This window comes from Bos indicus x Bos taurus, chromosome 15 (genome assembly GCF_003369695.1).
Source record: "Bos indicus x Bos taurus breed Angus x Brahman F1 hybrid chromosome 15, Bos_hybrid_MaternalHap_v2.0, whole genome shotgun sequence".
Lineage (NCBI taxonomy): Eukaryota > Metazoa > Chordata > Mammalia > Artiodactyla > Bovidae > Bos > Bos indicus x Bos taurus.
The window spans coordinates 39,833,898-39,858,591 of NC_040090.1; the positions used below are offsets into that span (position 1 = coordinate 39,833,898).

The 24,694-nt window shown below is 56.5% G+C and overlaps 1 protein-coding gene across 1 annotated transcript in view; it reads left to right on the forward strand.

The window, feature by feature from the left end:
• Positions 1-24,694, forward strand: part of TUB (tubby bipartite transcription factor) — a 66,854-nt gene that overhangs the window by 37,261 nt on the left and 4,899 nt on the right. The window contains 10 exon segments of the mRNA XM_027563197.1: positions 13,402-13,453; positions 13,910-14,066; positions 17,051-17,194; positions 18,380-18,547; positions 19,749-19,873; positions 20,310-20,507; positions 20,769-20,881; positions 21,731-21,848; positions 24,080-24,178; positions 24,392-24,563. Coding sequence (XP_027418998.1) covers positions 13,402-13,453; positions 13,910-14,066; positions 17,051-17,194; positions 18,380-18,547; positions 19,749-19,873; positions 20,310-20,507; positions 20,769-20,881; positions 21,731-21,848; positions 24,080-24,178; positions 24,392-24,563 — 1,346 coding nt within the window.

A 24,694-nucleotide genomic window follows, 5' to 3' on the forward strand; every position in this document is an offset into this window, starting at 1 on the left:
TTGCATTGGTGATACCATCCAGCCATCTCATCCTCTGACACCCCCTTCTCTTCCTGCCTTCAATCTTTCCCAGCATCAGGGACTTTTCCAATGAGTCGGCTGTTTGCATCAGGTGGCCAAAATACTGGAGCTTCAGCTTCAGCATTAGTCCTTCCAGTGAGTATTCAGGGTTGATTTCCCTGAAGAGTGACTGGTTTGATCTCCTTGCTGTCCATGGGACTCTCAGGAGTCTTCTCTAGCTCCACAGTTTGAATGCATCGATTCTTTGGTGCTCTGCCTTCTGCAGTCCAGCTCTCACAACCGTATATGACCACTGGGAAGACCGTAGCCTTTGACTGTATGGACCTCTGTTGGCAGAGTGATGTCTCTGCTTTTCAACACACTGTCTAGATTTGTCATCGCTTTCCTGCAGAGAAGCAGTTGTCTTCTGATTTCATGTCTGCAGTCACCGTCCACAGTGATTGGATTACCCGTGGCTTAAAACCCATTAGTGGTTCCCCATTGGCTACAGGATAAAATCCAAGCCCACCAGTCGGATGCTCTGAGGACCATGTGATCTGGTCCTACCTTAACTTTTTAGGCCTTTCTGCCACACCAAACCACTCACCTACACACTACCCCATTAGGTGATTTGCACTTAGATTTTCATGTGCGTTGGTCACAGACTCTCACATCCCTGCCTTTGCTCATGTCATCCTCTCTGTCTAGAATGCCCTTTGGTAAAAGAGCCCAGAACCATGCCAAGCCAGTCATAGACTCTCAGGAATTGTTAAACTTCACCCATTCCTTCCTCAGCTGTCTATCAAAACCCTCCTGGGGACTTCCCTGGCTGACAAAAACAAAAAACTTCCTCATCCATCAAGGCCCAATTCAACTGCCATCCTTTCTCATTCTCAGGGAAGGCTTATCCTAACCTGATGTCCCTCCCTTTAGAATCACTGGCTGCTCCCAGCACTTTGTATACCTGGACTGTGATACCGGTGTGTTGGTGCTTTCTGTCTCTCCTGCCAAACTGAAAGCTCCCTGAGAGCAGGCTTGAGCCTGACACCTGCTGAATTGCTGCAAGGACCCTTGAGCCCAGTTGGGTCGAGTTGATGTTTGGTCGATTGCACTGTCTCCCTCAGAAAACAAGGGTACTGTGCCAAGCTATGAAGCTGGGAGGACACCTTGGGACTTGGTGCCCAATCTGAATCCATGTTCATTTATTCTTCATATCCTTTTGCTTCCAAAATTGATGCAAGGTGGCCCACACTCAAACTGTTAAATTAGGAACAGAAAATTTTAAGATTCCACATGGAAGTAGCAAGGTGCCAACATGCTCACCTTCTTCCTTAACTGAACAAGCCTTACTGAGGGGAACTTGCGCTAGGGTCCCTTCCAGGTGGGTGGCAGCTGGTGAAGGTTCCTTCAGTCTGTTTCTGTCCCGATGTATTCTTCCTCTCCCTTGACAAGCCATGACCATGTTCGAAAATGCCTAACATGCCGGGAGAATTTAAATTCACAGCAAATACCTCATCTTTGAGGAATGGGACAGGTGGTGAGGGCGTGTGGGCTGCTGTTTCAGTAGAGATACCCTTGTTCCTGGGCTAAATTTAAAAAGCTTAGGTACTTCTTCAAGGGTCACTGTACAGCACAGCTGTATTTTAACCACAGTTTAGCACAATATTCTCATGCCTTTCTGGAGTGGTTTTTTAGTAGAAGCCAAGGGCATACGCTTAAAATGTCAACCAGGGAAGTCATCTGAGCAGCAAAACCCATCACCAGTTCTGAATTGAGTGTGAAACTCACACATCCCTGTAGAACTCACAGAAGTACATGCTTAGATCCTCCTCATGCACACATATCAACATATCAACTAACAAATGTTCTTGTGCAGGCCCATTATGATTGCAGGGATACCTTACACACACACATTCACGCATACATGGCACACAGCCCCTCTGGCTCCCCCACATCCCATGGGCGCACACAGCCTCCACAGAAAGAGACATGGAGAACTGTCTTTTTTCTGCACCTCACTCTGCCTCCAGTTTATGTTCCCTTAGGACAGAACTTAAAGTGTCTATTTAATAGTTTCAATTACTCCAGGCTCCTGAGACCTTCCAACTTGATTCTGATTGCTTTAAGGTGTCAGATAATTTGGGAAAAAAGGAGGAAAGTAGCCTGAAGTTCTTGAAGAGGCAGTCTTCTCAGCTCATCTCTGAAGTGGTTGGTAGCTGCTAGTGGTCTGGAGGGTGGTACTGACCTCTTGCTTCTAGGCGGTGTTCCGTCCACAGGTCCTGACAGATAGAGGCCTTGGGTAGTGATTTGCTGTGCTGCCTTGGTCTCCAGGGCAGGGACCAGCCCCTTTCTGCAGCCCTTCTAGAACCTGACAGGAGTGAAAACAGAGGCCCAGGCCAAGGGTCCCAGCAGACAAGGAAACTACCCTATCTTCTGCCCCTGCACCCTACTCTGGGGTGAATTTTTTTTTTTTTTTTTTGTCTGCTTTCTGTTCTCATTGACAGTGATAGCTCTGGAGGTTGATAAATAATCAGAGGTCACAGCCTTTGGCGATCATTGATGCTGCAGTAGACAGAGATGGATCTGACTGCCCTGTGCGCCAGAAGCCTGAAGAGGGAGGCGGCGTGCGTGTGTGTGTGTGTGTGTGTGTGTGTGTGTGTGCGCGTGCGTGCATGCTCACTGCAAGAACTGTGATAGGCAGGAGGAAGCTAAGGACAAGGGCTGTGGGCACTGGTGTGTGAATCCTGGCTTCACCATTGACAGGTGTGTGACTTCGGGCAAGATCTTTGTCTTCTCGGTGCCTGTTTTTTCTGCTACAAAATGGGCATGATAAGAGCACCTACCACTGTGTGGTTGTGAGGATTACACAAATTATACAGCTGGCACCTGATGCTCAGCAAACGCCCCCCACCCCCACCCCACCAAGATCCTGGTTACTGTTTTTTATAGTGGGGAGAGTCCTGAGATGGGGGCTCCTGGTTGTGGACCCAGGGCGGCTGTAGGGGCCCTCCTATATGGAAGGACAGCGGGCTGCCCTTCCAGGCTCTCACCATTAGCCAGGCAGTCAAGGACACTCCCCTGGCCTGGCTGGGGGATGGAGCGGCCCAATCCAGCGGTGCACGTGAGGACACCCACCTGTAGTGTGGAGACCCCTCCTCGATCCCCGGGTTTCCCCCAGCTTCAGCCAGTCCTACTGTGGATTGGCTGCCCTTCACCTCAACACGGTTTGAACTCGGTGCTCGTCACAGCCAGAACCACTTCAGTGCTCAGAGACTGTAAGGTTATCTTTGTTGAGAGGTTTTGCCTCCGTTTAGATGTGGTCCTTAGGGCTTTGGAAGACAGACGCTGGGTCCTTTAAAGCCGGATCGCTGGGAGCTTTCTGTCCTTGGACATCTTAGCCTTCCCAAAGCTTTATTCTCTGGGAAACAGCAGCAACTACTTGCCTCTCAAGGCTGCTGTGGAGATTAAGTAATATAAAATTTAAGGGCTAAGGATGCACTAGACTGAATGTTATCCTTGTCTTGACGGCTATAGCTTAGAGGGGAAGGACTCCTCCGCAGTGGGAAGACACCTCCTTTACTAAAACCGAAGAAGGTTCCCCGGGGAGGCGGATGGAGCTACCTGGAAGGGGAAAGGCCAACCTCCGTGCTCGGCACCTGAAGGTCCCCTTGGAGCTCTTTCGGTCTTTTGGAGCATCATTCCTTTCCTACACAACTGGATCCCACCCTGTACTTCTCTCCCTCACCCCATTTAAGCAACGGTTTCCCATCCCTTAGCGGAAATAGGTAGTTCAGGTAGGTAGGTGTTAGAATTATCCCCGTTTCACAGAAGGAGAAACTGAGGCTTGGAGGTCGGGGACCCGCCCAGTGGCAGCGCCTCTATTCACCCAAAGTGGGCGCAGGCGCTCTCACTTGCGCGGAGCCAGAGGACCCGAGCTTTCTGTGAGGTGGGCGGGGGCGTTTGGGACGCCGGAGCCGATCTGGGGGTGGGGTCTCCGCCGGGGGCGGGGCGGAGCGAGGGAGGAGGGGCGGGCCGCCGCTGCCACGCCAAGGCCGGGCCCCCGGCGCGGGCCCCAGCCCCTCTGGCGGCGAGTGGCGGTGCGGGCGACTTCTCCCGCCTCCACGCGCGCGCACGCCCGTGGCGGCCCCGCGCACTCCGCCGCTTCGCCCATCGCGCGGCGCAAGCAGTCGTTCTCCGAACCCGCGGCCGGGGCCCTGGCGTGCAGCGCGGGCCTCGGCGGGGCCCAGCGCCCCGGCCCGGGAGGATGCGGCCCTGGGCGGCCCGGAAGCTGAGCAGGGCCCCCGCGCCGGCCCTCAAGAGCCCCGGCCTTCCGAGCCGCAGCTGGCGCCCCGCCCCCGAGAGACATGACTTCCAAGCCGCATTCCGACTGGATTCCCTACAGGTACGCGGGCGCCGGCCCCCACCTTCACTCCTCCCCCGGGCGCGGGACTAGCCCACCACCCTTCAGTGCTGAAGGCTCGGGGCAGGGTCGAGGGTGCTGGGTCGGGATGCCCACCACTTCGAACTCCGGGAGCAGGGCTGGTTGCGGATGCAGGGCTGGGGCGCAGGACAGCTGTACCCTCCCCATCTGGCCCTACCCTAGGGGCGCGGGTTAGAGACGCTGGGCCTTCCTACCCCAACTTTGGGGGCCCCCCAGTGAACCTGCCTGCTCTGTCCTCCCCACTTATCGGCCGGCGTTGCTGGAAGAGGCCAGTTCTCTGGGCCTGTATGGGCCTTGTTGGGGCGGGCAGCGCCATGTGGCTGCCTGGGGAGGGAGTTAACCGTGCTGAGCCCCCTCCTAGGCCCAGCATACTGGTCACACGCCAGTATAGCCGCGTGCACACACACATACATCTGCAGACATGCACCCATCGGACGTCCACTGGACCAAAGACGCTCCTGCTGGTCGGTTCACACAGTCAGAGCATGAATTCCTGGAGACAGCCATTCTGAACCTAAAGCACAGGCTGCTTCTATATTCATGCTCCATGTATTGCTGCGTGCGTGTACACACACACACTCACTGATTCTCGGGATCACACAGGTGTACTCCTGCCTATCTGTACACACACACATCCTGTATTTGGTGGAATACCTGCCTCCCACTACCCACACACAGGTACCACTGGTATCTATCAAAGACACAGAAATCCACTTGCTAACTGGTTTAAACACCTGCATACAAACCAACTCAGTACATGAGAACTGCCTTCACATGCACAAGAGAGCGAACCTAGGAACCCTGGGCACACTCAGGGAAGCATGGCCTGCCTGTGTTCCCGGATGCTGTGGTCTGTCCCAAGGACAGCTGAGTGTTCACACCTGTGTGGAGGTTGGGGTGGTCGGGGGGCGGTTTCTGGAGCTTGCACAGGTGCAGGCCTTTCCCCATCCACTCTACTCCATTCTCTCCATTACCACTGGAAAAGAGCTCATCGCCATGGCAGCACTAGATCCTTGGCCACCCATTGGCTCCTTGGTTGCCATGGGCTACGGGGCTATCTCCAGGCCTCCCCTGAGAGGCATGTGTGTAAAAGGGGTGCTGGACTTCTAAGGTCCACCATGTTCTTGCCAGCCCAGGTGCAGATGCTTGTGGCTGGCAGGCACAGACTCCAGACCTGCCTGTAACACAGCCTGCTCTTAAAGAGACCTGATTCCAGTCACTGATAGAAAATAATTCTGACAGGGCTCTTCGATGAGTCTGTCCAGACAGCATCCAAATTGAAATCAGCTGAAACTGCCTGAGGCTTGTTAAAAGTAGATCCTGCTACAAACAAGCACCTGTCCCTGGCCTGAGACTTCAGTTTTTCTCTTGAGAATTGTTGTGGTCTCTAATCTCAGCTGCTTTGGGGGCTTCAGCGTTTCCCAAGTTAGCTTTTGTGGGCGCCCCTCCCACCAACACACACACATCAACCCAGGATTTCCTGTGAACATATGCAGTCACACTGCAGTCTCATATAGACCAGGAGACAGTCCCATCAGGGGACTGGGGCTCTGTGGACTCAGAAGGGTTGTCACCCCGCACAGGGCATCTTGGCTGGGGGTGCAAGTAGTTTCTGGAGCATCCTGGCCTTCTTGACACGTGTGTGCTGAGGGCTTTCTACAAGACACTGCAGCTCACAGAGTGTCATTAACCTCTTCTAACCACCCAGCAGGGATGCCTGGGCAGTGCCTGTGAGATTAGAGGCTATGAGTGCTGTGGGAGTACCTGCCCAGGGTGCTGATGGCAGGCTGGTGGCCACAGACTGACTGAGGAGGAAGGGAGAAAAGGGGCAGCGCGTGGAGCTGGGATGTGATGGCATGTTTAGGATCCGCAGGCTGGGGACCAGGCCAGATCGTGGTTCAAGGAAGCCTCTCCCAGGAGCCAAGAACCACAGCAACTTGTGAAGGGAGCGCTCAGGTCTTAGAGAAAGTCAGCCTCATACTGGGGAGGCTTAAGCCTGCCTCTAGGGGAGAGGGCACTAGGGAGGTGGGGCTGTCTCCCGGAGTGCTCAGTCTTCCCACGAGTCCCAGGCAGTGGCATCCTGCAGAGAGGGATTTGGCACTTGCCCCAGCTCAGGCCCAACTACCCCATCCTCTCATTCCTTTCCTGAGCCCACACACTCCATCTGGAGCACAGAATCCTGCCACCCTGAAGCCCAGCCCCGAGGAACATCTTGGCCCCCTTGCAGCCCTGCCTTGTCCACTGTCCCATCGCTCTGCCACCCTCTTTCTTGTTCTGTGGCGGGGAGGGTAGGTGTCTAGCTGGAGGTGAGCTGGAGTTAGAAGTTGTCGGTGTCTCCCACCTTGCTGGGGTCTTTCTGAGCTTTTGTGAGCCTCAGAAAGCACTGAACTTGGGTGTAGACTTCCAGAATGAGGAGATCTGGCCCAGAGGAGCAGATGCAAATTGCCTTTTGCACTCACAGGGCTGCTGATCGCAGTCATAGCCACATGCCTGCCTGATCACAGAGGAAACTGGGGCAGAAGATGGTGAGGCGATGCACTTGGAGATGAGGGGGAGAGGCGGGTGTGCACGTGCTTTGGTGTGAGGTTTCCCTCGTGTCACAGCATGTCGGAACTGGAGGGTATCATCTGGCTTGGGGACCAGAGGTGGGTCGATATCTTGTTAGCTCTCCTGGTGGGGGTTCTGCTGCCTCAGTGGTGGTTTGCACCTGCATCGCCCAGACCTGGCGCGTTTTCTTTGAAGCTGTGACAGCTGGTGTTAATCTTCTTAAGGGTAATTGTGACTCAGTTTGTAATGATCATGGATTAACCTCACATTCTGACTTAGAAGGGAGCCATTTAGTTTATAAAGTGTAACAACTGTTATAACTTTTTGGGTTTTTTTTTCTTTCCATATTATTACTACTACTGATTTTTATTTCTGCCATTCTTCCTTCACCTGTGTTCTTGAGGAGTATTAACCGTCCCTGGTTCATGATTTTACGTTTTATGGGCTGAAGGAGGAGCAGTGAGAGTCAGGAGAGCCTGCTGGCCGCAGGTGTATTGGAGGGAGGGAGTGATGACCAGCCTTGTCCTCTGTGCTCTGTCTGCACCGTCCTGTGCCCGCTGCCTGGCGCCTCCTTCACCGGCCATGAACTCCTGGAGAGTGGGGAATGCACCTGAAGAGCCTGGCACATGCCTGGCATGACCGTGCATGGACACGGTGCCCATTGCTTTGAATCAAAGTGGCATTCCCCGGTAGACTGTAGGACTTCCCAGCTCTCCTGGCCCCACACCTGGCTTCTCAGCACCCCTGAGGGCTGCAGTACTCTCCCGTCAAAACGGGGCTTCCTGAGTGCTACTGGCAAAGCACAGCTCTAGGTCAGAGAAGGAGAATTTCAGGCAAGAAGGGCCCTCACAGACTGCCCAGTCTTCTGTGTGAACGCTCCCCTCAGCATCCCTGCCAGCAGCCTCACTTCCGATGGACGAGACCATTAGAAAACTCTCCCTTAGAGTGAGCCTACTCCTGTCTCTGGGTTTCCCCTTCTCTTGTTCTGTGTGTGAGTCGCTCAGTCACGTCCAACTCTTTGCAACCCCATGAACTGTGGCCCCTCAGGCTCCTCTTGTCCATGCAGGCAAGGATACTGGAGTGGTTAGCCATTCCCTTCTCCAGGGGATCTTCCTGACCCAGGGATCGAACCCGGGTTCTCCTGCATTGCATTACTGTGTGAGCGACCAAGGAAGCCCTTCCCCTCCTTTGGTCCTCATTAAGATCCTCCTGGTACTGCCCTTCTCACTCCGCTTCTCGGGGAGAGGAATGACTGCTCATTAGGCAAGACTCCCGTCTTTCAGTTCTGCCTCAGAGGTGCCCGGACTCTGGCCCGCTGCTTTGCCTCTGGCCGCAGGAGGGAAGAGCAGACCCTCTGCCCGTAGTTCCACATGGAGTTTCTCTCCTCTCCCACCCCGAGCGTCTTTGGGAAGTCGTCTTGCTGCTGCCCGGGGTGGAGGGAGCAGGAGCACAAAGTTGACAAACGATCCAGGGAGCAGGGAGCCTGTGGATGCGCTCAGATTGGTCTCTGCCCTCCTCCAACTCCTGGAGCCGCAGGCGGCGTCCTGGCTGTGGCCTGTCCAGATGTCCAGCATCGAGCAGAGTGAGGTGTTATTTCCTCACAGTGGACCTCTGCCCTCCAGCCCTACCACCCCGGAGGGTGGCTTCGATACTGACCACTCCTCTCAAGGCCTCTGTGAGCAAAACTGCGGAGTCTTTCATCAGGCTGATGTCAAGCCCTGTCTTCTCCATTCTGCCTGTGTGGGAAGACGGGGTGTTTGGGGACCCACCTGTAAGATTTGACCACTTCCTGTTAGGCTTCTAGGGTCTTCTGAATTCACACTCTCTTAGTGGACAGTTAGTATCTCTTCTACGTTTCACCTGTAAGTCTGCTCAGAGCCCTGCCTTGTGTCAGGTCATCGAAAAACCTGCTAACCAAGAGAAGCATGGTGCTATTAATAGAAACCTCCTTTGATGATGACATGACCGATTGTTGCCAACACCTTTATCATCTGACTGACCCAGCACACCACGGGCATGGCTTCGTCTTGCCCCTGTGGTAGGGTCACCGGTCCCTGCAGCTCCATGCGGAGGCCTGGCTGTACTGTCCTCCCATCTTTTCTGATAGGCCCGAGGACATGTGTCCTGACCTACCAGCGTACTTGGCCTTGCTCCTAATGGTCACATCCTGTCTAGATATTCAGTTGACCCCTTCCACCCTGTTCTGCACACTATAATGTTTTCCCGCATCTGAACAGAAGACTGTGCTTGCATGCTTCCAGCCTTAGAGCAACTTCTCAGTTTCTTTTTTGTTCTTTAGAGATCGCAAGCTCTGACTCCTGGTCTCTATTTGCATGGCTGAGCATTAGAATCCCATGTGTCATTGGCTTTGAAAAAGAAAAGTGTGAGGTGGGGGGATTGATTCTGGGGCAGCTTCCCCAGCAGGTCTGAACTATCAAGTCAGGGTTGAGTGCCCCCAGCAGTTGGGACTGACCTGGTAAGTTTGGGAGCCAGTGGCTGGCATGGAGAAGCCTCATCCTGGGAGGCTGGCTCTTGTGAGTAGTGGTCCTCTCTCTTCTGGGGTTGCCTCTGTTCCCACCTCCACCATGTTGCCCGCAATGTTCCAAGCAGCCACTGGGCAACAGAAGCCACAGGTCTGGACGTGCTGGGGAGTGGGGAGGTTCCAGCATTGGGCAGAGTTCACAGCCAAGCAGGTGGTCTTTCCTCCCCTGCCAACACACTTGCCTGACGGCCCGAGTCCAGCAAGGGCCGGCCCCACTGTGGCTGAGCGGGAGGAAAGGGAGCAGAGGGCAGGGAGTGGGCCTGGAGACTGGGTCTGCTCCGAGGAGGGCCTGGCCTCTGGTCGGCTCTGGTGGACTAGCCGGAGAATGGAGGTGGGGTCTAACGAGAGGGGGGACCTGGGTTCCTGGCGACGTTGGCCAAGTCTGGCTTTTCCAGCCCCTGGAAGAAGTGTCCCTGACCCTTGCTGTCATACATGGTTCACTCTCAGATATCTGTCTGGTGGCTTTGAAGCTGGGGGATGTGGAGGGGCCATCTCCTGGGAGGTTCAGGGGTCACTTGATTGGCCTTGGGCAGAGCAGATGGATGGATGGATACCGCAGACTAGGTTTCTCTGGCCTTCACGAGCTAGTGGCCAGTGCTTTCCCGGCCCCTCTGGTTACCGCCGTGAAGCAGCCGCCGGGGTCAGCTGGAAGACCCATCCATCAGTGCCCTGTCTCCTGTCCGAGTCTCCTGGCGGGGCTGCAGCTGGCAGCCTGGGCTTGGCAGTGATTCCATAATTGGAGCCCGAGTCATTAAAAGGCCATTACTGTCTCCTTTCATGGTTATCGTTTAGTGCTGTCCAGAACAGAGGCAGAAGGAGGCAGGCCGGGGAGTGAGGAAAGAAGATGCCTGGGAGAGGTTCTGTTGTAGGAGGCAGGGCTGTCTGGGGGAGGTGAGGTGGGGAGGACTGGCTGGGCTGCTTTCGGGGTGAGAGAGGAGCTCTGGTTCTGCTCTCCCTGGAGACGGCCACCATTGTTGTCATTGTTGCGCTGTGTGCAGGGGATTCTTTGTTATTCACCAGCGACAGATGTTGTGTGCTCCGGGTACATTGTTGTCAGGCAGAAACACCACCCACTACCAGCTGGCGGGTGCCAGGTGATGTGGTCCACCCTTTGCTTTTGTGGCTCTCAGAAAGCACCCTGCTGCCCTGCACGGGCTGCTGCCTGCTCTCAGAGCCTCCTCGTTTAGCTGGATTGATTGTTGGCCCTCCTGGATGGGTCTTGCTCACCAGGCACGTGTTGCTTCTCCCCGGTTGCCGCCCCCTGCCCTGCATCCCGCACTCACCTGCATCCTCCACTCAGGAGGGGGGTGGCTCTCCAGGCACTTCTGGGGTATCTGAGTTTCTGGAATCTCTTCAGAAGCCTCACCCTTGCGTTCATTGATCTTTCTCTGAAGGCCGGTGATTAAGTCCATTCTACCTGTAGTCGTACTCTTTGTCTTTCTCCCCCATTGGGGGATGGAGGTGGGGACAGAGGAAGAGGAAGTGATGGAATGGAGTGGAAAGTCCATGGCAGTGGGACAGTGCCTGTGCTAGGAAGATGTCCTCCCCACGTGGATGAGGTTGTTGGGGTGGGGTGGGGGGCACTGGGCAAGGAGGCCACAGCGGCAGGAACCACCTTTTGTCAGTTGAGCAACCACTGTGATCCGCAGTTTGGAGGTGGCATTGCCTATGTGAGCTTACCTTTCAGTAGGATGTTGCCCTTTCATGTTAGACGTCAGCTCCTTGCATGGTGTCAGCACCATGGAAATAGTTGCCTGTGTCCTGCTCAGCCAAGCCCAGGGCCAGGGATGACCTAGATGACTGGCTCACGTCATCCCGGTGAGCCAGGAAACAGCCTCTCCTGCTGGCAGGAAGGGGAGGCAGCACAGCCTTGCAGAGGTGGCCAACATGCCTGAGACGCCCGCTGCCCCACATGTGCCAAGGCACAAAGCATGGAGGGCAGGGCACAGTTGGATTTCAGGCCCCGTTGCTCCTCTCGGCCAGGTAGCACCATGGACCATGAGGACAGTGGTGTTGGTACACTGAGCCTTTGAGGATGTGTGGCCCTTGAACTCTCCAGTCAGGCCATTGGCTGGAGGCAGAGAGACAGGAGAAGAGTTGTAGCCTCTGGACCTGGCTGGACTCCCAGGCACCCTGCTCACCGTCTGCCCTGCCTGTCCTGTGTGTGGCCTCCTGTGACGGGACCCTCACTGTCCCAGCCAGCTGGGATTTTTCAGAGCTATTCTCTGTCCTCTGGGCCTAGCATTGCCCTTGGGGAGGCCCACGTGCAGCTGCGTGCTCTTAGGCAGGTAGGCTCTTTTAGGGAGACTGAGGCCTTGACTAGAAGCATGTCTGAGTAGTGTGTTCTCCTGTGCTCTGGCCGCTGAGGGTTTAGTGAATGAGGCTGTTCTATGAAGGGCCCCAGATCACAATCGGGCTCTTCTTGTGTGTAGAGTAGCCCATGGGCATTGGGCAAGTCCTTCCCAGATGTCAAGTAGGTAGGACAGCTGCTAGTTCAAAATAGGCAGTCTTCACAGGTCGTGGCCAGGGAGGCGGTGAAGCCAGCGGGCTGGGTGGTGGGCCGTCTGCAATCCGTGGACTCCGCGCCAACCCCAGCCAGCCCCTGCAGCACAAGCAGTTTGCTGAGCTGAAAGGACATTTCAGGTCAATGATTGTTCCAGTTGGAAAGGGCTGCTGCTGTCAGGAGGAGGTGGATCACCTCACCTTGTCTGCAGGGTGATGTGACTTCCTTACGTGCGACCGTGCTTGGCTGCGCTCAGGACACCCACCTCTGACATGGTGTCGGCATGCATGTATATCCAGGTACATGCTTACACATGTGGACATCTCCCAGTGTGCGCACACATGAGATACTTCTACAGCCTCACACACAAACCCAGCACACTTGGACACACCTGTGCAGGTACCCACACAAGGTCTGGTTCAGTGGCAGGCTCTGGAATAAGGGGGCCAGGGCAGTCTGGGGGTTCCCAGAGCTCGCATCCTCAGGCTGCAGCCCTGCCCCCATGCAGCTGGCCTGACCTTGGCTCTACAGGCTTGGGTCTAGGTCTCATGCATGTGTTAGACTAGAAAGAAAGCTTAAGTGCTTGGCGCTCCCTCCTCATGCTCTGCCTTACTTGGAGGCAGGGCCAGTCCTTGTGAGATGAGGTTGCCCGTCCCACGACCTTAGTTAAAGGACTCAAGGATTTGATGCCACCCACTCCGTGTAGGCAGCCAAGGAAGGACCCAGCGGCTGGTTGCTGGGCTGTGCATCGATATTCTGTGTCCGCCCTGCACACATCTGCACCCAGCCCTCACCGTGCCTGGAGGGACTGGCTGGTGTTTCAGTTTCACTCTCCAAATCCCGGGGTCCTCTTGAAGTGGGGCAGGGAGGTGGGCAGTGTCAGCAGCTCCGCTTTACCACCTGGAGAGCCAGGAGTTGCTCATGAATGGATGGCGAGTCTGCCCCAGAAGACCCAGCCTCCACCAGAAGGATGGAAAGATGGAGGGGTTGAGCCAGAGGGGCAGGCTCTTGGGTCTGAAGCCCCGCCTGGGGCCCGGCTTGTGACTGATGCCCCCTGGATCTCAGTCAGGCCGGGCCCTAATGGGCCCAACGGGAAAGTTTCCTCCTCAGTTAACCGGGGCGGGGTAGACTGGGAAGTCCTTGGGCAGCAGGGATCGCAGTAGGAGGTAAGTCCCTGAAGTAGCAGAAAGACAGCTCATGTCTGTGTCTCTAGCCAGTTCCCAGAATATAGCTTCACCCTTCTGCCCCGACCCATGCCCAGCAGCCATGATGGGAGGAGCTTAAAGAACCCAGATATGTTGGGAGAGGGCTCTGGGTGGTCCTGGCTCCTCGTAGGCTAGCCCTGAGTGACCCTCTCTCCCCCTGCAGTGTCTTAGATGATGAGGGCAGCAACCTGCGGCAGCAGAAGCTTGATAGGCAGGTGAGTGAGGCTGGAGGCGGGTGGGAGGGCGGCCAGCACGCGCCATCCAGGCCGGAGTCTGGGCGGGGTCTCCAAGGGCGGGGGGTGGGGGAGCGGTCCTCCTTCCTGGGTGATTCTATGTGGTGGAGAGAGGGGGCCCTCCCAGGGAGAAGTGGTGAGCTCTCTCCTTCACCAGCTTAGCACCACCCTGGCACCTAAGGCTCCTGCTGGGAGGCAGCTCAGGCCACTGTGCTGTGACCCTGCCAGGGCAACTACCTGGACTGATACGTGCCTGCCTCCCTTGGACCCCAAGTCCCGGGGCACAAGGCCAGAGTGGGCCGTGGACCCCACTGTGACCTCTGGAACCATACGGAGACAGCAGGGTCCCCCAAGTCCTCATCTGGGCGCCTTCCCTTGGGGAGGTGGTCGGCTCTCTCAGGGCCTGCCAACCCATGTGTGTGTCCACTGCCTCTGTAGCGGGCCCTGCTGGAGCAGAAGCAGAAGAAGAAGCGCCAGGAGCCCCTGATGGTGCAGGCCAATGCCGACGGGCGGCCCAGGAGCCGGCGGGCCCGGCAGTCGGAGGAGCAGGCCCCCCTGGTGGAGTCCTACCTCAGCGGCAGCACCGGCTACCAAGGTACACCCCACCCTGGGACTGCTTGCGGGGGCCCTCAGGGACTTCCTGCTGGCCTGGATAGCTGAGGGGCCCATCCTGTTGGGGGTGCCCAGTGGGCAGAGTGGTGGGACAGGCAGAGGGAGGCTGGGATCTAGAGCCTTGGGCTCCCATGCCAGGTGTGGGGCCAGAAGGTACAGCTTTGTGGGCCTGGGACTTCAAAAGCCCAGGTTTCTGATCTGGAACATTTCCCTGAAAGCAGGAGGCACCTCTCAGGAGCAGAACAGTCTGCTCCCCGCCAGCTTTCTGTCTCTCGAGAAGACTCCATCTCACATGCTGCTCACCCATGCCTCTTGTCACAGATAGACAGACATTTGTCGCCTCCCCTTCCTGGGTTCCCCAAACCCTCAGTGCGCCCAGCCTCTGGCCCACGGGTCCCTGCATGGAGCCGTGATGACCAGCAGCCTCCAGCTCCCAGCTGTGTACACATTGGTTCTCAGCAGAGTCTCCTGGGAAGGGAATTCTCTGCGGCTCATCCTGGGGGCAGGGACGCCTCGATTTCATCCCAGTGCTCAGGACCCTCCTTTCTGCTGAGAACCCCAGGCTGGGCAGAGGGTGGGTCTCTCTGAGCCTGAAAGGAGGACTCAGGCTCAGTCCCCACTGCCCCCTGCTGGTGGCCAGTGATCACGGCAGCTCCTCTGTCGACAAGTGACTATAAGAAGGTTGCAGGCCTCTGGCTTTGCAGTTGGAAGGCTCCCCTCCTTCCGGGCTTCCTCGGGATATGCATATGCGGCCTCCAGCCACTTCAGACGACTGGTAGTTGCCTCGCCGTGGGGCTCCTTCACAGTAATGCCCCCGTGTGCGCTTCAGTTCAGCACGTGGGCTGCAGCTGATGTGTCTGCTCCACCTGAGAAGCCCTTTAGAGAAGGGGATGGTCTGTGGGAGGCAGCCTCAGCTGCTCCAGCCGGCACGGCCCCCAGCCCCAGCCTTACCTGGCAGCCTTCCCCTCACTCCTCGTCCATGGGTGCTGCCCCAAGGGCGGTCACAGTGTCTTGCAGAGAAGGCCCCCCGCCGTTGTGGGTTTGGTGGAGTTCAGTCTGCATCCACTGGAGCCCAGCATCACCGCCCCAGCTCTGCCAAGCCTGGCACCTGGCCATCTGAGTCTGCCCGTGGCAGGGGAGCCTGATCCAGGGACTTCAGGCCCTGCCAGTTTGTGCCAGAGCCAACATCTTGAGACTCTGAGACAGTCTGGCAGGTCACATCTGTGCAGTCACTTTGGCAGGTATTTCACGAGCACTGACTGTGTGCTGGGCTGGGCCAGGCCTGCAGAAAGACCGCAGCGCCTCTGAGAGTGCATAGCCAAAGTCAGAGTTTCTGGTCGTGTGGGTCACCTGCTCACTTGTCACTGTGAGCCAGTTGCCTACCCTCTCAAGTCTGTTTCCTTCCCTGTAAAGTGAGGAAAGTTCTGTCTCAGGGCTTTGAAGGTTGGAGCAGCTGTGCTGTGTTCCCAGGTCCAGTCAGCTGAATGCTGTCCCCTGCCAGACTCCAGACCAGGCGGGGTGAGGGCAGCGTCTCAGGTGCAGGCTTCCCTAGCTCTAGAGGCAGCTCACCAGGCTGGCCAATGTGGGATTCGGGTTTCCAGGAGCCACGCCCCCTGCAGCCTCTGCTGCCTCTGCTCTGCCCTCTGCTGGCTGTTGATGTAAAATACACAGGGATCATTCCCAGAGAAAGATGTGAAAAAGTGAGTATTAGTTGCTCAGTCGTGTCTGACTTTGCGACCCCATAGACTGTAGCCTGCCAGGCTCCTCTGTCCATGGGATTCTCCAAGCAAGAATACTGGAGTGGGTAGCCGTTCCCTTCTACAAGGGACCTTCCCGACCCAAGGATTGAACCCAGGTCTCCTGCATTGCACGCCGATTCTTTACCATATGAGCAACTAGGGAACTCCAGAAGAAGATGAGATAAATCAGAACCAGCATTTTATCCCAGTGGAGAGTTTTTGACCTACTGGCTGTGTTCATTCATGTATATATTTATCCATTTCTTAAATATTTATTGAGAGCTTGTTTGTGTCAGGCTCTGGGTTAGAGGCTGGGGGTCCAGGGTGAGCACAAACCGATGCAGTCTCTGTTCTCTCATGGACCTTAAGATCTAGGAGCAGGGAGAGGATGAAACAGACTGTCATAGGTGTGGGTTGCGGAAGGAAGCCAAGCTCGGCGAGTATATGGCAGAGTAGTGGCCGGAGCAGGGTTTCCCTAGGAGGTGACGTCTGAGCTGGAACTCGCAGGCTGATGGGAGTTAGTGGGAGCGGGGGCTGTGTGGTGAGGGCACTCCAGGTGGTGAGACAGCAAGAGCAGGCCCGTGGCAGGCAGGAGGGAGTCTGGGGTGTGTCTGGGACCTGGGATGCCAAACAGGTGACAAGGGCACAGTTAGGCCAAGGGGAAGGCCAGGCTTGCGGGAGGACACTGGTCGTCATCTTAAGAGCAGTGAGCAGTGAGAAGCCACTCAAGGGCCTTGACAGATTGGGCTTCTGATGCCTGGAGAGGGTGGAGATCCCCAGTGGTGGCCCTTCCGAGACCTTGCACTCGGTAGGCAGCTCTTGGGATCCATTTATTCTGCTTTGAGGGCTTGTCCCAGGAGAGCAGTGCAGTCCCTGGGGTGCTCGCCCTCACTGTGGTCTCTTCTGGACACTGCCGCCTTTTCTGTCTTCACCCACCATCATCGGTGAGCCCCACTCTTGCAGGCACACTCCCTCTGCCTCCCCAACTGCTCTGCTTCTGGGGTGGTCGTGGTTCAGACCAGGCTGTTGACTTTAGCACCCTGTTGGGTTGGGGTGGGGGGTGCCACCTCCCTCCAGCCTGGCCTGCCCTGCACACCTTTGCCTGGAGGGATGATGGTACAGAGGCCCTGGTGGGGGAGCTGGGAAGTGTTGTGCTGGAGCTCTGGTCTCACCTTGTATGCATTTCTCTCTCTCTCTCTCTCTCCCACCCCGGCCCTCTCCTGAGCAGTTCAAGAGGCCGACTCGCTTGCCAGTGTGCCCCTGGGAACTGCCCACCCCACAGCACCAGCCTCAGCCAAGAGAACCAAGGCGGCCGCCGCGGCAGGGGGCCAGGGCGGGGCCTCTAGGAAGGAGAGGAAGGGGAAGCACAAAGGTTGGCTTGCCTTTACTGCCCCCTCTTCGGGAGGCCCGGCCCCCACTGTGGGGCTGGCAGGATGCTTGTCCTCCAGACTTGGGGGTGAGGGGCTGGGTGAGAGTCCTCGGGGAGAGCCCCAAATGGCACTCAGGGTCCCCCAGTTGGCTCACTGGCCTCCTCCTGCTCATGTGGGACCGGCTGGCCCGTGGGCATGGGCAAGACTCTCCTGCTGCCGGAGGATGTGAAGTCCAGCTCAGCTGTGGCCCAGGAAGCCCCTCCCTGCCCGCCCAAGCACCTCCACCCTGATCAGGATACTTCCTCTGGGAGCCTAAGTGTCTCCCGGGCAGCCTGTTTCCCCTTTGGGCAGTGCTCAGTCGTCCTGTGGGCTTCTTCACTTCTCCAGTCCCATTTCCTTCCTCTTGGCCCACAGACCAGTCTGTTCCCTCTGCTCCTCCCTCTCCAGAAAAGATCCCTGGAGATCAAGGCCAGTTACAGTGGCCCTGCCCTGAGTCCCGTCTCTGCTGGCCAGCCTACTCCTCAGCCCTTGGACCTGGGGGGCTTCCAGGCCTCCATGTCATGGTCGACAGTGGTGTGTTGGGTCCGAGGGCCTGTGGAGTGACTGCAGCATTTTAGGCCAAGCCCAGGTGTGTGGGCCAGGCCTTGTTTCTGGTCCCAAAGCTGTGGCAACTTGGGCAGGAAGGTTGATGGGGGAGGTGGGAGCTCCTCCGTTTGGGAAGGCGAGTGTACGCCGACCTGTCTTTTTCCAGGGGCCCTGTGCGTTCCACTGATGTGTGTGAGTCTGTGTGTGCATGTGAGAGAGCAGGCCGGCACTGAGAGTGCAGAGCTGGCCGTGTCCGAGCTGAGTGGTGGCCTCGCTGTGTTGGACCCGGCCTCGTTCTCCCTCCTCTCCTGCTCACCATGTACCTGGAGCTGGCTGCCTAGGGACGCGAGGCATTTCAGTGCCCCCCTCAGCCGCAGATGTGGGGGAACAGCAGAAGAAATGGAGCCTGTGCCCCTTCCTAGCTCATCCATCATTAAGAGGCTGACAGTGGTCATTCTTTTTTTTAAAAATTGGTTTTTCAAATAAAGTTTTCAGAGGTGTCCCCGTTCTTCCCTCACCCTCTTCCTGGACACCTGGGGATCCAGGCTGCCCCGCCCCCTCCACACCCCTGGATGGGACTCAGGAGTGTCCATGGCCTGCAGGCTCCGGCGGGCCAGCAGCACTGGCTGAAGACAAGTCTGAGGCCCGAGGCCCTGTGCAGATCCTGACTGTGGGCCAGTCGGACCAGGCCCAGGACGCGGGGGAGACGGCCACAGGTGGCGGCACACGGCCCGGTGGGCAGGACATCCGTGCCACGATGCAGAGGAAGGGTGAGCCCCGTGGGGGTCCAGAGACACCCCCCAAAGCTCAGCCCCAGGTTCTCCGGTGCACCTTTCTCAGGGAGCATGGCCCTCCTGTGTCTGTTTCAGCTCCTCCCAGGCCCTGGTTGGGGGCACACTTGGAGACCAGTGAGCAGCTTGGGCAGGGACCCCTGAGAAGGCTGCGTTGAGGGAGAGAAGTGTGGCTCAAGGAACCAGTCAGCCCACAACCCAGCCCTGGGTCCCCATCCCCATCTCCTGCCCACAGGGAGGCCCAGGTGTGGGGACAGATTTCCTTTCCCTTTTGTCCCTCTGAGAAAGTTCTTTTCTTACAAAATGTCCCCACTCTGTTGAGCTAGAGGGAGCAGGGCCAGGAGGCTGAGAGGCAAGGCATACCGTCCCAGGAGACCTGCTGCCCAGAGAGTGAGCTCTGCCCCAGGGAGGTGGTGTAGCGAGAGCCCACAGTGCACACGTTCTGAGACGTTGCATGAGGGACAGCTTCCTGGAGGAAGGGCTGTTGAGCTGGGGTGAAGATGTGAAGGCATGTAGACAGGGCAGGTTTTGGAGAGGATGGGCCGCCCTGGTAGCTCAGTTGGTAAAGAATCCACCTGCAGTGCTGGAAACCCTGGTTCGATTCCTGGGTCAGAAAGATCCCCTGGAGAAGGGAATGGCCACTCACTCCAGTCTTCTTACCTGGAGAATCCCCGTGGACAGAGGAGCCATGGGGTCGCAAAGAGTTAGACACAACTGAGCGACTTTCACTTTCTTTGGAGAGGATTGGTGGACCTGAGCATCAGACTGAGTGAGGAGTTGGGCCTTACTCGAGATTTTATAGGTTTTGCCAGCCAAGGCCTCCAGTAGACTTGAGGCCAGAGACGGAGGCTCCCAGGCAGGGCCAGCTCAGTTCAGGCCTTGCTACCCAGGAGACAGGGCACCCTGGCTGTCAGATAGGGTCTGACAGCTGAGGCTGGGCGGGGGGCTGCACCCGGGGACAGTGACCAGCCCCAGCTCACATATGCACCAGAGAGAGAGCATCCTAGTGTGCATCTGAATGTGTGCGTGGGAGTGCGTGGATGTACATGTGTACGTGCCACTCTGCGTGTGTGTGTCCGTGTGTGTGGTGTGAATGGGTGACTTGGAGCCAGTGGACGGGTGAGTGACTGGGTGTGCCTGTGTGACCACTCGTCCCCTCCCACTCCTCTGCCCGGCCCAGGCATCTCCAGCAGCATGAGCTTCGAGGAGGAGGAGGAGGAGGAGGAGGACGAGAACAGCTCCAGCTCCTCCCAGCTGAATAGCAACACCCGCCCCAGCTCCGCCACGAGCAGGAAGTCCACCAGGGTGAGTGAGGAGCTCCTGCTCAGCAGGAAGGCAGACAGCAGTGCCACCCAGGTGGGAGGGGAACGAAGTGAAGTGAGGCGGAGTTGGCTTTCCGGGACCGAGGGCTGGGCCGAGGTGCCTGTCAAGAGTTTTTTCCCCTGGGGCTCTTCTGTCCTCCCAGTCTTCAGTCAAGCCAGAGGGCGGGGGAGCTGGAGTTGGACAGCATGGCTTCTGAGAGCCTGCCTGTTCCCTCCATCCCTACCCTGGGGTGCTGAGCTGAAGGAACAGCTAGGAAGCCAGCTGCTGGCCCAGGGGCAAGATCTCTGTGCCCACATCCCAGGGTGCCAGCCCTGTCTCCCACCACCACCATATGGGGGCAGCTTTGGATTCCAGACCATCAATTTCAGCAGCTCGGGGTCCCTGCCTGGGTCTTAGGCTCCTCCTCTCTCCTTGGTAGGAGGCAGCCTCGGCCCCCAGCCCCACAGCCCCCGAGCCGTCGGTGGATGTTGAGGTCCAGGATCTCGAAGAGTTTGCCCTGAGGCCGGCCCCCCAGGGGATCACCATCAAGTGCCGCATCACACGGGACAAGAAGGGCATGGACCGGGGCATGTACCCCACCTACTTCCTGCACCTGGACCGTGAGGACGGGAAGAAGGTGAGGTTGGCTTGGACGTGCAGTTTCATCCTGTGGGCTTGAAGTCCTGGGGGCTGGAGTGGGACTGGAAGCCTCAGCTGTAGCACTGACCTGCCAGTTCCCCCAAAGAGACAGAAGCCTGTGTCCCCATTGGTGCATATGTGTGCACATGTGTATGTTCAAGAGCTGAAGCGAGGGGATCGCTTATGTGAGTGGTCCTGGGATTGCATGTGGACTGGAGGCTGGGCCTGGAACATGCATGACTTTGCTCCACTCCCCAAGGTGTTCCTCCTGGCGGGAAGGAAGAGAAAGAAGAGTAAAACTTCCAATTACCTCATCTCCGTGGACCCTACAGACTTGTCTAGAGGAGGGGACAGCTACATCGGGAAACTGCGGTACCAGCGCGCCCCCAGGAGGCCAGCGGGGGTGGGGCAGGCTGGGGCAGGCTCTGCAGAGGGCTGCTGCTGCCCCTGAAGGAGGTCAAGCATTGGATCCTCTCCCAGGGTTCTCTCTGTCCATCAGATCAACCACAGGCTCAGATCTGTGCTAGCTTACAGCCAGATTTGAAGATGAGCCTCACTCATCCTACCCTAAGCTGCTCCCAGGTAGAGGGGGCGCAGGCCCACTAGGGGGGACAAGTCAAACTCCACAATGTCAGGGATGATGTAGGCCACCCTGGAAGAGCCGTCTTGGTCTCATGGTTGGTGCCAAGGGGCAGGAGTGAGCCCTTGAGGGAAGAGGAACCAACCTAGGGGTGGGGCGAAGGCTCTGAGCTAGGCCTCAGGTGAGGGAGGGTGTGCTGAGAAGTGTGGCAGATTCGGGAGCATAACTCAAGCTTAGAGCTGGAGATGGGGCTGGACCATAACTCCCAGGCTGACGGGACAGAGCGGATCGTCTCCACCCTCCATGGGGTGCTGAGTCCCCTCTGCAGTCTTGCCAGGTGCCCCTGTGGTGGCTCACCTTCCATGACGGGGGCCACTCCAGTTCCTCCAGGGAGACCTTCTGTGGAACTCCGATTTCCCTGAGCTCAGCTGAGATGCCCTTTGATTAAACTCGGAGCAAGTCGAGGCCTTCTGTCCATGAAGTGCCTTCTGAGATGATTCTGTGAACAGTGTACCCCAGGTCCGCTGCTGTCTGGTCACAAAGGTCCCCTCGAGTCTTCCTTCCCTAGGATAGCCTCTGAGCTACTCCCTGCCCAGGGACAGAGGATGCACGACCTTACAATGGTTGTGTCTGTCCTTCAGGTCCAACCTCATGGGCACCAAGTTCACCGTGTATGACAATGGAGTCAACCCTCAGAAAGCATCAGCCTCTACTTTGGAAAGTGGAACCTTGCGTCAGGAGCTGGCTGCTGTCTGCTATGTGAGTCGTGGGCCCTGGGTCTCTGGGCTTCAAGCTAGACATGACACTCAGGACTTGCTACCTGTCTGTGGCCTATTCCATCTACTTTTGTGGGCAGAGAAGGAGGGCAGTGGAGTGGCCCCTGCCTGGGACAGAACACAGCTGACCACCTGCCGGGCAAGTTCTGGGAACTAGGCCTGCCTCTCTGCAGCCCAGCCTGGGTGCCTCCTGGGAAGGAGGAGGCAGGAGGCCTGGGTTCATGTTGGTGCAACCCTCCAGTCTTCCCTCCAGTATTCAGCTCCTAAATGAATTGTAAGGCCCTTTGCATAAACATCTCACTGAACATTCAACCTAAGAACTCAAGCCTATCTTCTTTATTATATAGATGAGGAAACTGAAGGTCGGAGGTTGGGTCACTTGCCAGTGTCACACAGCTCATAGATACCGAACTGGGATATAAACACAAGGAATTTCTCCGTCTAATTTCAAAATGAGGGACTGGTACCATTAGCTTGGGACTTCATAGCTGTTTCGTATGATCCAGTGGTGCCACCTGCTGGTCAGCTCTGGGGAGGCAGTCTGAATCTCTTGAAGTGATACTTAGCCCCAGGTGCCATTTGAGGCACTGAGAGACAGTAGTGAACAAAGATGTACCCTTCTGGGACCTGAACCCTGAGTGGGGGGGAAAGATATAGAACAGTTACATAACATTCATGGCATCTGGTCCCATCACTTCATGGCAAATAGATGGGGAAACAATGGAAACAGTGAGACTATTTTGGGGGGACTCCACAATCACTGCAGACGGTGACTGCAGCCATGAAATTAGAAGACACCTGCTCCTTGTAAGAAAAGCTATGACCAACCCAGACAGCATATTAAAAAGGGGAGACATTACTTTACCAACAAAGGTCCGTCTAGTCAAAGGTATGGTTTTTCCAGTAGTCATGTATGGATGTGAGAATTGGACCATAAAGAAAGCTGAACGCCAAAGAATTGATGCTTTTGAAGTGTGGTGTTGGAGAAGACTCTTGAGAGTCCCTTAGACTGCAAGGAGATCCTAAAGGAATCCCAAAGTCAATCCTAAAGAAAATCAATCCTGAATATTCATTGGAAGGACTGATACTGAAGCTGAAACTCCAATACTTTGGCCACCTGATGCGAAGAACCAACTCGTTTGAAAAGACCCTGATGCTGGGAAAGGTTGAAGGCGGGAGGAGAAGGGGACAACAGAGGATGAGATGGTTGGATGGCATCACTGACACAGTAGACATGAGTTTGAGTAGGCTCTGGGAGTTGGTGATGGACAGGGAGGCCTGGCGTGCTGCAGTCCTTGGTGTCGCAAAGAGTCGGACACGACTGAGCAACTGAACTGAAGAAGGATAAAGCAGGAACAGGGCTCAGTTCTGTTCAGTCGCTTAGTCGTGTCCGACTCTTTGCGACCCCATGAACCGCAGCACACCGGAAGAGGAAGAGGGCTATGAATATTCTTTTAGGAAGGATGGCAGGGAGGGCCTCACTGAGGTAGTGCTTTACCCAAGCACTACCAAGCACTGAGGTAGTGCTTGGGTAAAGGCCAGAAGGAAGTGAGCGCCAACTGTGCAGGTGTTGAGATGGTGAGCAAAAATGCTGGCATGTCAGGGGAGCAGAAGGAGGACAGGGAATGTAGCAGAGAGTAGGTGGTGAAGAGAGGAGGGGGTGATGGGGCCCTATTTCGTGAGGCCTTGCAGCACGAGGTAAGACCGCAATCTTTTACTGAGTGAACTGAGAAGAATGACCTGACTCACCAGGACCGCTCAGTGCTGTGTGGAGAACAGATGACAAGGAGGTGGGGTGGGGGCTGAGGAAATGCAGGGTCCAGCTAAAGGCTGGTCCTGTGTTCTTGCTGAGAGATGATGGTGGTTGAAAAGTGGTTGAATTCTGAGTATAACCTGAAGGAAGAGCTGACAGCATTTGCTGATAGGTTAGAAGAGGTATGTGAGGGTGGGCGGAGTTAAGTTATGACTCCAGGTAGTTTGAGCAGATGAAAGAATGGAGATGTCGTTCACTGGAGCGAGGAAGATGGTAAGAGCAGCTTGTTTGGGCAAAGTGGAGATTAAGGAGCCGATTCTGGACACGGTAAGTTTACAGATGCCTCCTGTACCTTCAAGTGGCGATTGACTAGCTCATCTCTATCGCTCCTCCAGTCTGTCCAGCAGGTAGGTAGTGTCTTCAGATGGCCACTATTGAGTGAGCTTCTCTCTCTTTCCCAGGAGACAAACGTCTTAGGTTTTAAGGGGCCTCGGAAGATGAGTGTGATTGTCCCGGGCATGACCATGGTTCATGAGAGAGTCTCCATCCGGCCCCGCAACGTGAGTCTCCACCCATCCCACCCGCTTTCCCCCTCCTCCCAGCCTCTGCATGCACTTCTGAGGGCACAGCTCCAGCGGCTGTGCATGTGTAAACAGTATGAGAAGCCCTGGGGGTCTTAGGGAGATCTAAGGAGCCCCACCCCGGGGCAGATCACTCTGGGGCGGTCATGGGGCCAAGGCCCGCACCTGGCTCAGCCAAGGCTGCCCTCCCAGGAGCATGAGACGCTGCTAGCGCGCTGGCAGAATAAGAACACAGAGAGTATCATCGAGCTGCAAAACAAGACGCCCGTCTGGAACGACGACACGCAGTCCTACGTACTCAACTTCCACGGGCGCGTCACTCAGGCCTCGGTGAAGAACTTCCAGATCATCCACGGCAATGACCGTGAGTGTTTCTGCCCTGACTCACGACTGCGTGACACCGGGGCCCTTAGCTCAGGATTCAGCCCACTCAGCCCTGCCTGTAGAGCTCAGAGTTTAAGGACATGGGTTATTGGGTTGGTAAAGGACTTTGTG